This window comes from Apaloderma vittatum, unplaced genomic scaffold (genome assembly GCF_000703405.1).
Source record: "Apaloderma vittatum isolate BGI_N311 unplaced genomic scaffold, ASM70340v1 scaffold14787, whole genome shotgun sequence".
In the NCBI taxonomy this organism is placed as follows: domain Eukaryota; kingdom Metazoa; phylum Chordata; class Aves; order Trogoniformes; family Trogonidae; genus Apaloderma; species Apaloderma vittatum.
The window spans coordinates 66288-81629 of NW_009726863.1; the positions used below are offsets into that span (position 1 = coordinate 66288).

Here is a 15342-nt window from a genome sequence, read left to right on the forward strand (position 1 = left end):
GAGATGCCATTCTGAGGTCCCTGTGAGCAAGAGACCCCAGGCCATCTATCACATAAGCATGGGCAAGACCTGTCTGTCTCCAGCTAGTCCAGGAAACCAAGAGATGTCTACTTCATGTGTGAATTTGGAGTACCAGCAAACCCCTTCAACCCTACTTGCAGGTCAGCATGTGCTGACTGCCAGCTCACGCCCCTTCCAGACCAGCTGATCACCAAGTGGATTCATTCAATGGAAAAGGCCAAGTCATTTGGACAGTATGACAGAGTACTGGCCACTGCAACTCTGTCCCGTGCAAGCAGGAGAGAATTCCATGGAACAGCAGCACACCGGCTTGGTCCTGGCACACGTAAGCAAAGCCTGAGAACTGAAAGGACTGCAGAGAGAGACCATTTGTAAAACGTGCTGGTTGCTTCTGCGTTGCTCCGCATCATGACGAGAAGTACCCGCTGAGGCACTGGGATAAAAAAAATTGACCTTAACTGGGCTAGCAATAAACAGCAGAAATAAAAAGCACCACGTCTTATTCAATAACCATCAGCAATAAACATGAGAGGAAGAGGATGGTCAGCATTGGCCTAAGGTGTTGGATTTGGCCTGGGAATCAGCTGAAGGCTGTCCTGCCCGCTCTGCCACGGACTCACTGCAGGAGCTCAGGCAACTGCTCCACCTCTTCATGCCATCCCAATCACCTGGAAGGATGGAACCAGCCTCTGCTCTGAGACTTGCAGGTAAAAGAAGCTGTTGCTGTGCCAAAGAGCATCTCAAAATTAAAGCTTTAAGATACCCCCCTCCCCTTTTCTTTTGTGTGTGAGAAGTTTCTCAACCTGCAGGTCTATGGTAGATTTAATAAAACTCAAGGGTTAAGCTGTGTTTGTTTAGAAGAAAAACACTTGTACACAGCCGGAGAACTTGAATATCTGAGCTAGCGGCTGGAATACTTACTCCAGGAAGAATAAAGTCATAACCCACTCTTGCATTACTGATGGTAAATTAATGCCAGAGCACCACTGTGTGGGGAGCTCCTTCCCAGTCGTGTTTGCCCAGACATCTGGCTGCGGCGGCTCCCAGCACGATGCTCTACAGCCGAGCTCTGTGCTCCAGTGTCCGATTCCCCGCTCCTGCCGGAGCCAGCTTGACCACTTCACCACCTGCTCCTGCTGGGACACAGCTGCTCAGCTCTAAAAGAACGATCAGGGAACGGCAGGACATGTGCAACGACATCAATCCTACTCACACCCCTGGGAGGACTTCATTAAAATCCCAGGGCAAAAGATTAGATTTGGAGGGCTTTCTGCTCAAAATCCTAATTTAATCAAAATATTTTAAAAATGTACTGGCAATGCAAACATCCCCACGCAAGCAGAAAGATGCTCAGCCAACACAGACCCCCTCACGATCCTGCAACACCTCTACTCCATGAGCATCCTGAGCGTTGGCACAAACTACTTGACCTGTGCCGTTACATGTTCCCAACGACATCACATTTACCTTCAAAGTACCACGTTCTCTTGTGGTATCATAGGAAAAATATTTTGAAAATCATCCCTACTGTGCAAACGCACCTTTGCAAATGCACTTCAAATACTCCAGCGAGGAAGAGCAGTATCCTCCAGTAGAAAGCTGCAGCCCTAGATACTCATTTTGACTCGCTAACGCAGGCTACGCAAAAGACACAAAATCCCCTCAGGAAATTAATCTCCAAGTACATCGAGCATCCCCCCAGCTGCCTTATGTATCATGCAGTATAAGCAACTGTCCATAATGATCGTATAGCACCTGCTGCCCCATTCTGGGTATCAGTGATGTCTAACAAGACATCAAAGAGAAAGAGCAGACAATGGTGGAATTGTGATAGGAAGTGAATAGTGAAAGCTCCTTGTCAGTCTGCATTTCCATTTATCTTACAGCACCATACATACGGCTCACTCTGCCTCCGCTGTCACGTCCACGCACTGTCTTAACGTCCTCTTCAGGGAGGTATCATACCAGTTTTTAGGATTTTATAAATGGGTGTTTTGGGATTCTCTCTGGGGCCAAAGCAAGACCCAAAGCAGGTACACACCTCAACCTACCCAGAGGGAACCAAATCCAAGACAAATTTGTTACCAAAGTGACATCCCACGTTGATGAGCACCAGGACTTTCTCTTTGGTACTGGCCAAAAACACGATAAAGCAACATTCCCCGGAGAGATGCAGCCAAAAGCCAGGGGTTGGTGGAAAGTCATTCACCCCTCGCAGGAAAGGGGCATGCACGGAGAGTGTGCAGCAGTAGCACATAGTGCAGCCATCCCTAGAAAACCTAAGCATTGCACCAAGGAGGACTCAGGCCAGGATGGCCTTTCTCACCTACCAGCCTTTTAAGACATAAATTCAGATCATGCTACTAAGGAAAACGTTAACTGAAGTCTATCCAACATTATAGCCCTCTGCTGTCCCATCTAAACAGTTCTTCCAACCTGAAGTGCTTTCCATTAGTACACCAATATATTGTATTTTGCACACAATAAATGTTTAACCAGGGTAGAAATATTTATTACTTCCACACAGCAAGAAGAAAAAACCTGAATGCTTACTATACAGATATGAGGCAGGAAATACGACAAAACAATTTCCCATAATTATTTCCAGCAGTCATTCACATTGGAAAGTTTTAACGGTGACAGTAATTAATCTGTGGCTCTTGAGATTTCCAATTAAACAGCATTAGAAGGAGCGACTGTCTAAAAATACGTGTTTCTGTCCGATCCCATTAGCCACAACTAAATACGAAATTTCCCAACACACAGTGTCACACCCTGCGTGCACAGTGCCCCTCTTCCTCCTCGCTTTCTGTGTGTGAATGGCTTGAGTCAGCTTCTCAAAGCTGCTTGCATCAAGTAGGCAGAGTCAGTTCAGAGAGCTTCAAAGGCTACACACAGCTGGTTAATATACCCAGTATGCTGTGCACCTGGGTGTTTTGGAGCTGGTATTCTGAACACATTCTGTTGTTTGGGATCTTTGTGCTTGTTCCCCTATGTCTCCTGAAGCAGAAATACTCTAATATTTCAGGAGTCCCACCAATTAAATGAAGCTATTCTCAAAGATCACTTATTTCATTATCCCCAGCAGCCCCGGGACAGGACCATAGGTAAGGTCTCCAGACTTTTACTACCTTAAAGTTATTCAAAACAAGACACCCACAGGGAAAAGCCATCCTTGCTCAGATGACAAGCCAGTGACACAGCACACAGGCTGGGAACAAGGAGAAGCAAGACCATTTCACTAGCAATTCAACCCTTAAATTTGTGTAACATTCTCATCTTTGTCATTTTTGGCCCTTTTATCTTCCTTTTTCTTACACACCTGCAAAGCTGAATGTCTGATGTGCGGAAAACAAGGAGAAGCTATTCCAGCAAACAATTCAATGCCATTAACTGTCTAACGCAAATGCACTTTAGGTTGTTCTCACAATGAACACTTTGGTCAATGCCAACGTTTTGAGCACCCAGGTATCAAGTGAGCTGGCAAAGGCAGAATCATCGGCACAACAAAAGCCACTGCTCAGCTCACAGACAGTTGTCATAGAGACAGATCAGCATCCCGGGGTATTCTCATTTTAAATATGCACAGAAATCCTTTTTAACCTGTCTTCTTGAAGGCATCTGTCCTCATGATTCATTTATAAACTGCTGAGGACAAAAAAAGAGAACCATTTATCAGCAGGTCTCCTCTAGGCAGGCTGGAGCTAAGGAGCTTTTCTGCGAACTTGATGGTTTTTGTTGAAAGCAAGTTTCTATCTGATTCTCTGGCTGGTGTTTCTAAAAGCTGTGGTTTGAGGAAGTGATCCAGCTTCAAAGTAACCTGGCCAGGAAAAAAAAGGAAAGTTGTGGGTTGCGAATTGGGCTCACTCTAGTTTTTAAAAACCAGGTCAAATCCCTGCTCCAGTTTAGTGTGGGTGCACCACGAGCTGTGAGAGGACAGCACGAGGGTGGCATTTCACGGTCCTGGGCAGGAAGAAGGGGGGCAGGCAGGAAGACAAACTTGTAAATATCTGAACATTATTTTTTCAAAGTCACATTACAAAGCACTTCTTGCCTTTACATCTAAAAGCTGCAGCTCCAAATGAGAAGGAAAAAGAATACACTAATATCTGTCTGTGTGGAGAAAATTGCATAAGCTCCTTAGCCACTGAAGGTGCAAAGACTTTAAACCTCTAAAACACAGTGCTCAGCTGTCTTCTGGAGCTAGGAAGCTGGAAGGCAGCACAGGAAACCATATTCTAGGGGGAAAAAAAAACCACAAAAAACCAACAACAAAACAGAAGGAGCTTATGAGGACGGCAAGACCCCACAGAGTGACAGATGTGTGACTCTGGTTGCAAAGAAGGTCCTCAGATGTGAGGTCCAATGGAGCAGGATTCCCCTACACAGGCATGAAAGGAACTGGGGGAAAAAGAGTGGCAGCTGCGTAGGTTGCCATGGCCAGGACTAAGCTGACGAAGGAATTCAAAATTACACAGCCCCAAACAGACACATGTATAGTGACGCGGAATCCACAACTCCTAAGCTTTCAAGACCGCGTGCTACCTCTGTAATTTGTCTCAAGGTTTTCTGTGTGACCCTGATGTATGATTCCCAAGTTATTAAAAAACCATAAAAGATAGTCTTCATACATTGTGCTACAGAGATTCTGCTTCTAAAATTACTGCTAAAAGATAAAACTATGGGCAGGCAGATGCCACTTTCACACTAGGTCATAAAAATTCAGTGACATTCATAGAGAAAATATTCTGCTCACCACGGCACGGTCAGCCTGACATTACTGGATCTTGCTGCAGCCATCCTGTTTTCAGGAGCAAGGACTTCCCTGGACAACCAGTATTTCTGCTATTATAAAGATATACCCACGAATGGGTTCCTCTGAGAGATATTCTTAGTTTTGGAGAATAAATCTTAAATTATACAGATACTATGGGTGAGATCAATATAATTTCCAAAGAGGAAACTGAGGCAGGCAGGGAGAGCACCAGCCCAAGGCCACCACAGCCAGTGGCAAAGTAGGACAGGGGATTCTTTTCCCTTTAATTTTCTTAATACCAACAGTAAGCACAAAAGCACATCACACTAAAAACTGGCACAGTGGAAGTCAGAAAAAACAGTCATTGCTGTTGCATCAGGAGTAACCCCAACGTAGAAGCTCTCACACATAATGCAACGTGTAGGAAAGGGCTCACATCCCTTGTTAAAAAAAGCACAGGAATCAGCCATGCCAGCCCCCACCTCCCTTAAGCCTGTGGGATGATCATTTCCTTCACTCACATATTTATTTGGAAGCTGATAATTCATTGCCCCAAGTTTCCTGCTGGAATTTGTCTTCCATTGTTCAGGATTTACATTACTCACCAGGAAATCAGTGAGAGGTTCAGTGATTAGAAAGGTGTGTTTCCCAGCTGGACCCACCCTTGCTCACTCAGCTGGGGCTGGAAGTCAGACTGGGTGCACAGCTGCATCCATGGGAACCCAGGGAAATGGATGGGCACAGGGACTCACCTCCTTCTAGTAAAAGCTACAGATTGCTTTGTCCAGCCTTACGTTGCTGGCCATGTCCCTCACATACTGTTTGTACTCAGGCTTTAGAGTGACTGCTTTCTCCACGTGCCATGCAGCGTGCAGTTTATGAAAATACAACTATCAGGGCGGTACTTGAAAGGCATAAGTACAGTGACAGTGCCCCTTGAACTAAAATACACTTCCTTCTCCAAGATCATTACTTTCCCTCCGACACTCTCGTCAGGAGAGAGAGGTTCTGTGCAGCATAAAGTGCCACTTGTGAGACATAACACGGTTTATTGTGATGGTTAGGAACTAGGCTGAGTAGGAATCAGGCCTCTCTGGTGCCCTTAGCGTGGCTTTTAACTCCCATCTCACAAATACGTTCTCTTGAACAGCTACTCTATAACAGCACGGAGCAAAACAAAACACTGCTAATCTTCTATGGGGTATCACTCGAACAGGATGCTTCCCTGGCCAAGTCCTCCCACTGAAAATGTCACAGCTGTTTTAAAACATATTTTCGCTGAGGTTAGTTTGATAACAGGTACTCAGCTCAGACACACACGGTGACCGCTGTGCACTACACCGTGGGCATGAGCTGTGGAACACAGCTGGTGACCTCTCTGGGCTCCCAGTCACCATGGACTGTTGTTCCAGTCCAGGCATCTCCAGTTAAGCTCATCGAGTGCAAAGGCTGGATTTTTTAATATTTCTCTAGCATTCATAGTGTGCTTGGGAACAAAAACCCAGCTTATTAGCCATTGTACGATAAACCCCAGAGACGGAAGCCTCTGTTCCAAAAGAGGTTTAAGAAAGCTCTGCATGACTTCAAAGTGGGTGCCTGATTTCTAAAAATTATGAGTATAATTTTAAGAATGATTATTTCCTTTGAGCAAGGAGAGACCCTGAGCAAACGCCCTTGCTCCAGGCTCACTTACGTGTGCCTAACCTCCCCCTACAACAGGGGTAGGTAAGATACAGCCTCAGACATCACGACTACACCAGAAAGTCTATCCCAAAGCATAACCCCAATCTCCTCTACTGAAACTCAAGATAAAAATGTGTCATCCTGCCCATCTTTGACATGGAAGCACTGTCTTCTCTCTACAGCACCTTTGCCAGACTAAGCCACGTGCTCTCTTGGGTAAGATTACAGATTATAGACACTCCTTGCCCTCATTGCTCTGCAATGATTTCTCTACAATTTGACTTTCCTGCAACTGGAGGCAACACTACAATGCTGAGTAAAATGGAAGGGTTACAACAATACATACATACAATGGTCCTGTTTATGCATCTTGGTATGCTAGTTTCTTTCTCAGCAATATCCTTACATTGACCCACAGCCATTTTGCAAAATGAAACAATAGAGCTTCCTTATATTAAGAGATTATTTTGTCTTGGGCTCAGGAAGGCCAAGGGGTTTTATAAATTACTGGAACAAAACTGTCAGAAGCCACCTCAGAGCAGCTGAACCTCAAACGCAGAAGTGTTTCTGGTGTGATAGTCTAAAATATCTGAATCTCCTCATAAAATAGAAATGACACGTACCACAACTGATACAAGATTCTTTACATCACCTCAGACAGAAAACCTCTGAAACACACCCAGCACTTACAAGTATTAGCTTAGATAACACTTAGTTATTTTCCCTGCACAGAGAACTGCCATGAAAGCTGTGGAAAACCTGAGTATTGCAAGCACAGTAATAAATTTGGAGGATGAGCCTTTCACAGCAAAATGTGCACTAAGGATACCTGAACTGCTTGATAATAAATGACACCGTCGTGATTTGTTTCACCATATGAGTTATTTACCCAGTCTACCGGCGGTTTAGGATTTTGAAAAATGCTGAAAGATGGACCACTCCTTAAAAACAGAAACTTTTTTTCTTTCCATCCTACTCGGTGCTTTTGGTACATAATCTGATGCCGCTCTTAAGAAGAAATTGGCATACAAACCTGCCTTTCTATTCCAACCTTGACTTTCCCCTTCGAGTTTCTAGACTGATCAGGAAATTCTTAGGGAGGACAATGTGAAACTGGTTCAGTGGCGTGGGAGGCCCTTACGGGGGCTGTGCTCACCTGGTCTAAGCGCAGAGCACCATCGATGAAGCGCTGCTTGCGGAGGTGCTGGGCGATGCGATGCAGGTTCAGCACAGCTTGCTGGATCTCGGCTGTTGAGTGTTGAGGGGAGACAGGGGGTAGTTCTTCAGGTGCAAACACCTTCCCAGGGCTTTCGATCATACTCTGTGCATGGTCGTAGCTTAGTTTCACGCAGGAGCAGATGACCGTCCTTCCAAACCATTCATCAAGGATCTGCAAAATTAGAAAGCATAAATTGCTCTGAGGACTCATTCTTCCAGTGCACAGAAGCTTGGTAAGTGGTATAGACACTGGAAGGAATGAAATCAGACCTCTTCACTGATTGTGATCTTCAGGTGAAGATCTTCTCATACTGAGACCATCAGGCCTTTTACCCATTATATATACACGTGTCTAGTGACACGTATATGCACAATATTGTGCATATACATAGAAAACTGCTTGGATCGCCCTCCCCTACCCGATTTCCCTCTTTCGTAGAACTCAGAAAATTACAGCCCATCTGAGAGTTGAAACCAGTCAGCTGACTGAAAGGTTTCTGGGTGCAGGAGTGGCAACAGCCAGATGACACACGTAAGAAAGGATTTCCCATCTAAAACACCACAGATTCCATTCCACCCTTCCAGCTCAAGTGTAGCCAACAGGACACCAGGGGCTGGCCTTAAAATATTCTGTTTTGAGGAGTACTGCAGGAACTCGCATGTCTGACTAACACTTGTGAAAGTGCCTGAGTAGCACTTTGGTGGGTCTGGAGGAAAGAGGGTCAGTCATTGGCCCCTTGTTTCTCTGATCATGCCTATGGTCTTGCACCCAAACTCAAGCCAGGAACCTTTCTGAGCTTCCAAAGAGCATTGATCCGAGAGCTCTGGAGATGGATGTGGTCTGTGATAAACCACTGAGAGCAAAAGTGCTCTCAGAATGAATGGAAATTGTATTTCTGCCTTAGCTACAAGTGCCACCTTACCCCTTCATCAGCACAACAGGACAAGGTAAATTCTGCAAGTGGCGGTGTCCGAGGAGAACAGCCAGCTCTCTCCATGACACACTTATCAAGGACATTCCTTCAGAAAGACAAACCCTATTCTTACCAGGAAAGGACTGATCCTCAAGATACCTTTGCTGCCTTCCTTCCTTATGCTCCAAAGAATCTAAGCGTAACTCGGCAGCTCAGAGCTCTGAAAGTCACAGGGCATTTAAGCTCATTTTTAATTTGAAAGTCTCCTAACAGCAGAGATGTAGCAAGTCACATCTTACAATGTAAAGCGTTCTGAGCCTCGGCTCACAGTTATTCTGTGGGTGCCCCTTTCTCTATGCCAAAGAGAAAGAAAGGAAGAGAAAGTCGCAAAGCTGGGCAGAGACGCTCTGGCAGTGTTAGCAACACCACCTCCGCCCCCTGCTCCATCCCATTAAATGTGGTTCAGCTTCTTATAGGGATGAGGAATTCATATCTCGCAGGTCAGTGACACCTGATGGAATCTGTTGGACCCAAGACACCTCCTGATATTAACCAAGCATGATCTCTGGTGTGGAAGAAGCTGCACTGCTCTTTAAATCCACTTCCAGCAAGGCGAAGGCTGTTACCCGGTTAACAATACAGATACTTCAAACTTCAGTACAACATGGATGGTACTCAGGCACCAAAAAGGTGGTGTTCCTTGCTGAGATGATCTGGGAGCAAGGCTGAGCAGCCTTCACATCAGCTGAGCACTTCTACAGACCCTCCAGCTGTAACAGGCAGCTCTTTCAACTTGCCGTTCAAACATTTTCAGACATTACTTCTATTTCCCTGCTGGTTCCTCCATCTCCTTCTGCATCAAAGGTCATTATCAACTCTGGCCCTCACTGCTATATTATTCCACACTAAATATTTTGTGTTTGGAAAGCACTCTCATTTTGCTTTATAAAGTAGATCAGTCAATTCCACCATGTACATGTGTGTCGAAAAGGGTTAAGGACTGGGCACAAACCAGAAGGGCGATTCTGAAAAGAATCCACTCCCCAGGTTACTGTTGAAAGTCAGCCCTGAGGCTACATGGTGCTTTCTGCCACTGGCTTCCAGGAGCTCTCTCCATCTCTTGGAGGAGGCAATGGACTGGATTTCCACTTTGCTGTCTGAACTTGAAGCTTTCAACAAATCCTAATTTTTCTGCTTGCTTAGAAGAAGCCAAATATTTCAGAGCTCTGCTCACTTCCCTGTAAGTCGAGAGATGTAGAATATTGGGACCCTAGAACATCAAATCTCGGGCTACATTCAGAGCAAAGCATCAGGACAAGTAGCCCCTTACTAGCAGATACTACACTTCTTTTATTTCTTTGTTTTCCCAATTCCTTTGTTCTCGGTCTCTCAAAGGTATCCAAGCACCAATTTCCATTCCATGGCTCTAACAGGTATAAACTGGACAATGACAACCCTGAGAGATATTTTATTAACATACTCAATAAACACCTTTTCACCAAGGTTGCCTGGATGCATTAAGCACATGTCATGTAGACAAGGAACGGAGTTTGGATGCATCTTGCCCTGTGTGTAGCAAGTAGAGCTGCCAGACTCAGCCTTGCTGGGGCACAATGACTTAACTCTACCCACTGTCCAAGTATTTCCTAGAAATACCCTTGGTCTCTGCCTTCGGCAGCCATCCAACCAGATCTTGGGTAACCACAGCCTTGTATCCCTGGTTTGGAAAGCCCACCAGAGGAATGGGCAAGCTCCACTTCTACAGGGAATGCTGCACAAGGCCGGCTGGCCCACATACCACCTGCTGGTGGACGGGAAAAGCAGTGCAGAGGGAGCAACATTTGGGCATTGTGAGCTGGGACTTCGAGATGAGTAGCCCACAAGACCAGTCTGCAGGGTCTCCCCCATCGCAGGAAACCTGATGCACCCAGACTCTAGACAGAGTACCAGTATCTGAGGCACCTATAGGGTTATGTTAAGGCTTCCCCGAGCTCTGGCTGCTTTTGAGAAAAAGCTGTAGTCCCCAGCTTATCATGTGAAGCCAGTCAGTGTGGCTTAGCTGAAACCTTCCCATTAGCACAGTCCCTGGTGGCACAGGTCTCTTCAAGGGTGTGACATAGCTGTGCAGGAGGCTGAGGACTTTCTCTACACAAGGCAGCGTCAGTATCACATCCTGGCTGATGACAACAGCCTGGAAGACACATTGTATAGGTTGTTTCAGACTGAAGCAACTTTTCTTCCTCACTAGTAGAAGGAACCAGCAGGGTTGTCCTTCAAACACCATCAGGCTTAAAAAGAAGAGTTGCATCATTTGTTTTCAAGTATCTTTCTGTTGACTGCATCTGAACAAGAACATGCCTCGTTGCTCCTATGAATGCCCAGCTCTGCTCCCGAAGAACAGCACAGATGCAACAATACAGCAACGTCTCTGCCCTTGGAAAGTGATTTCAGATGCATCATGTCACACTGTCCCACTAAAGTCCATGGAGCTGTGTGGAGTGCTGCTCAGCCAAAGGTTTGTTAAACTCAAGGAAAACTAGAAGAGAAAAACTCCAGAACCCAAAAGCAGTAGAAACAAGAAAGTACCTCCGTCTGAGAAAAGGCTAAGCACGGAATTATTTTTCTAAAAGAAACAAAAATCAAAAATCCCAACAGTTTATCAACAGTCACATTCAAGTGAGGGATCTGCATGGCTTTTCCTTGGGAGATGCACTAGCTCTAGACTTGGTTGCTTTGGAACAGTAACAGCAGGAGCTCGTGCAGCTCACCTCTAGTAGTCCTGCTTGGATCTGCTGTGCAAGCTCAGGGGCAGGGTACTGCTGTGCCAACGAGGTGCAACAGAGCGCTCTTTGGCCTCATGCATCCCTTCCTGAGGAATGTCCTGTGCTCACTGTCAGCGTTCCCATGGCTCTCTGCCACCAGCTGAGATTCAAAGGCAGTGTTGGGGCCTTTGACTCATCTCCCTTTCACCCAGCAGAGCCCGGGAGAGCATGTGATCCTGTTTACATTGAGATTACGCTGTACTAACACCTAGAAAGACAGGAGACAAATTCTGTCCCAATGCAAGAGATAAGCTCTTACAAGAATGCCCTGCTGGGCAAAAGCCCTACAACCACTTCTCCTCTTGGAAGGAGGAAATTCTTCTCTGGCCTTCACCTGATATTCAAATCAGGTGATCTTGATTAAGACTGCAGTCCTGAAAGACCTCCTAGGAGAAACCAGTTTGTTGAGATGGCCGTGGGCAGTTTGCTTTCCAAGGGGCAGCGTGGACACGGCCCACAGCACTGCGCCTCCGGAGATCAGCTCCTTGAGCAAGCGCGAAGCAGATGCTGCAGCTCCTCTGTTCTCTCACTGGTCAGACAGGGTTTGTCTGAACACTGTCTGAAAAGCAGATAAGGTATATATTGCAGGGAACAAGAGACAAGATTTAATTAAAGGCTTGTTTTAATTAAGACTTGAGTATTAGCTGTTGAAAGACCACTTAGAGTCAATAAAAGGGCCACCAAGTAGCCACTATGAGAAGGCCTCATGAGTAATCATGCTGTCACTATATGAAGTGAAATGCTTTTCACAACAAGCAAATAAAACCCAACACAGTGACAGAACAGAAACTTTCCAGAGAAACAGAACTGCAACTGTGCTTTGCTGAAGCACAAAACAAGATCCAGTATCCTTTAGAGCAGCATGGACAATAATAAAGAAGTAAAGTTAATTTTTGTGAAAAATTACCAAAGTGGCACAGGAAATACTCTGCATAGAGAAAGCTGTGCATGAGCACAACACTAGTTAAAAAGAAATGTAATTCTGAGGGCAAAAAGTGTGCTTCATGTAGACTGATGAGTCCTCTGGTGGTGGCAGTCCTTGAATAGTGAGGGGACCCTGTGGTCACCAAAGAGTAGATTGTTAAGGTTACAAAGAGCATGGGAGAGGAACTGGGAGAGAAAGGAAGATCTCAGGAGAGCTGGCAGGCAGCTGCACTGATAAGCAGCCTCCACACCTCCCTGGAAATAACATATGCAGAAGACAGAGATGTCCTTTTGCTGAAGAGCTATCACGCTTTATTTGGGTCAGTGTAATTTGCTGCTCTGAAGAAGAATGAAATAGCCCGTCTACCAGAGAGGCCACCAAGGGATACTGCCCACATCCACTGCATTGTGTAACGGTCTGCAAGCACAAGGCGGGGTTGGAGTCAGGGGGGAACATCCTGTCCCACCCAAAGCACTGATGGAGGTAAGACATTAAATGGATGGGTAACCTTGGCAAGGAGCGGGAAATTCTCTGCTCCTGAGATTCATGCAAATATTCTTCCTTTCCCCACCATCCTGTGAGATTATCCCAGTTGGAAGTTCCACAGTATCTCATCGGTAAGACAAGATACAGGGACAGTCCCACACTGTTCACCACCAAGTCCTTTTCTATCTGCCTGGGTGTTACGGGATTGCATTTTTACCACTCTCTGTGCAAGAGCAGGGTCTGGCCACTGCGGGGGTACTGATTAGCAGGATGACTGCCTGCTACTTGAGGTACCTTGCCTTCTGGAGTCATCTTCCACATCACGGAGAACGTCAGCCTATCTTGCATGGGATTGAGACTGCATAACTCCTCACAGAGCAGCCTGGGAAGCATCGGGATCACCTGGAAGAGAAGAGAGCCTTGGTGAGCTATAAGCTTTTAGCAGAGTCCTCTCTGTGGCCAAATTTCCCGTACCAGTTGGTAAAAGGCTCAACAACGCAGAAAAGGAGAAAATGCGTAAACCTTCAGGCTCACATTCTCTGTGGCAGGAGTGGCTATGTCACAGCTCTGGGATGCATCACTCATGCCAGAGCTACATCACATGGCAAACAGCACGCTGGCACGGAACGAGTAATTAAACCAAATCCTCTGAAATAAGAGGAAGTCAGACACGGCTGAGGCCACCAACACTCATATCAGTCCTGTCCCTCAGTGAGACCAACAGCAGCTGTTAATCTCCAGCCTGGGAGTCATTCCCAGCGCTCCTCTCTGAGGAACAGAGCGAGCATCCTGCATCCTCGGTTATGCAAACACTTCACTCTGCAGCTTTTAAGGTCACAAAGTTCAACGTTTTCCACTTCTGTCCCACTGCTGCTTTGGCACTGGGAAGAATGAGGAAGGCTGAGCACATCGGGAAATCTGATGTTGAAGAAACATGGTCCTGGCAGGCAGGAGCTGAAGAGCTCAGATTTGGGAACTGTGTTTCTTGCTTTGCCGCTGAAAAACTGTGTAATCAGGCAAGTAATGCAAGGCACAAATGAAACTTCTCCCATGCATCACAGGAGTGCTGTGTGCCTTTAATAAAAATTGAGCCATGCTTTGTTGGACAGACAAGAAGGTGTAGATGTTGGCAAGATAAACAAAAGCACCTGTTTTATGATTATTGAACCTGGTGTTTGCAAACAGAGGGAGAACAATTACTATTTTGCTACGCTCAACTTTGTTTGAATAAGATGTCAGCCAAAAGAAATTTCTGGCTGGGTATTTTTAACCTCTGTCCTAATTCCTTACAACTAATCAATATTTCTGCTGCTGCTGAACATTAAACTACCAAACCATGAATTACCTGCCTGACTACAGGAACAAAGTGAAAGCTTTGGAGCATATTCACACTAGAACAAACCTGAGCAGCTCCAAGTGTTTCTACCATCCTTGAGCTATTTCCCAGGTGAGGACTGAAGTAAAGATAATATTTAGCAGCTGCTTAATGAAGCAAACCTAATTCTTATTTCCCTTCTCATTATTTACCTTTGTGAAGAAGCAGTAACTGCTCTAAAAGAAGAACCATGTTATCACTTTTATTTTGAGTGGCGAGGTAGGCTGGCACACTCCAGAAAAACACAGAGAGAAATGTTTTACTTCATTGTCATAAAATACTAATATTTAATTTCTCTCCCATCATGATCGCTCTGTCTGCCACCTTGTAAATGTAGGGCCAGCAGGAAGCTGACTGGCATGCAAACCCCAGCTCTTCCAAACTCTGTGACACCAATTCGGTGATTTCAGCAAACTTCTACCTGGATGCCAGGGGAACAACTGTTCTTGAAAACAGGAAGAAAAAAGTCTCAGCTGTCCATTACCCCTCAAGTGCACACATTTCGTATTTACCTTTTGCTTTGAAGGAAAGACTTAAAATATTTAATCACATTTGCGGCTTGGCACCAGCCGATGGCTATAAATCCATTCTAATTGCAGTGCACATTAATGCCAAAAGGTTAACTGTATGGTCTGTGACTGTCGAGGAGTCACTTGCAACATGAATCAGCAGCGCTGGTTCAGCTGGAAGGTCACAAGAGCACAGATTACGATAAGCTGTTTCCCGCAACACAAAGGCCGTCAACTCTGTTATTCCAGTTGTGAACAGTACGTTAACAATACCGGCACATTCATAACTCACAGATCCAGTACGTGAGCTAGGCCATGCTGCCTGGAAGGACCCACGCCACAAGATTATAAATTTAGCATGAGCGGTGCCAACCCGTACCAGAAAGGAGAGAAATAGCTTTACAGACTATCGGAAATCCCCGCCTGCCCAGGATCGCCCATGACCACCGTGAGACCCTGAAGTTCAGGCTACAGTGAACAAAGTGCTGGGAATTCAATAAAAGGTCCCATGCCCTTTTCCACCCAAATTAAAAGCTGCAGTTACTAGCTTTTCTCTCTCTCCCCCCCACTCTGTGATTGATTATTTGACAACGGTCAGTATTTATTGAATATTTCTGTGCCTTAGGGCATCCT

At 45.7% G+C, this 15342-nt stretch overlaps 1 protein-coding gene across 1 annotated transcript in view; it reads right to left on the reverse strand.

The window, feature by feature from the left end:
• Positions 1-15342, reverse strand: part of DIS3L2 (DIS3 like 3'-5' exoribonuclease 2) — a gene marked incomplete at its 5' end in the record, with an annotated part of 97230 nt that overhangs the window by 57895 nt on the left and 23993 nt on the right. Inside the window, 2 exons of the mRNA XM_009873462.1 lie at positions 7617-7850; positions 13120-13227. Of these exons, the coding sequence (XP_009871764.1) occupies positions 7617-7850; positions 13120-13227 (342 nt within the window). The remainder of the gene's footprint in view (positions 1-7616; positions 7851-13119; positions 13228-15342) is intronic.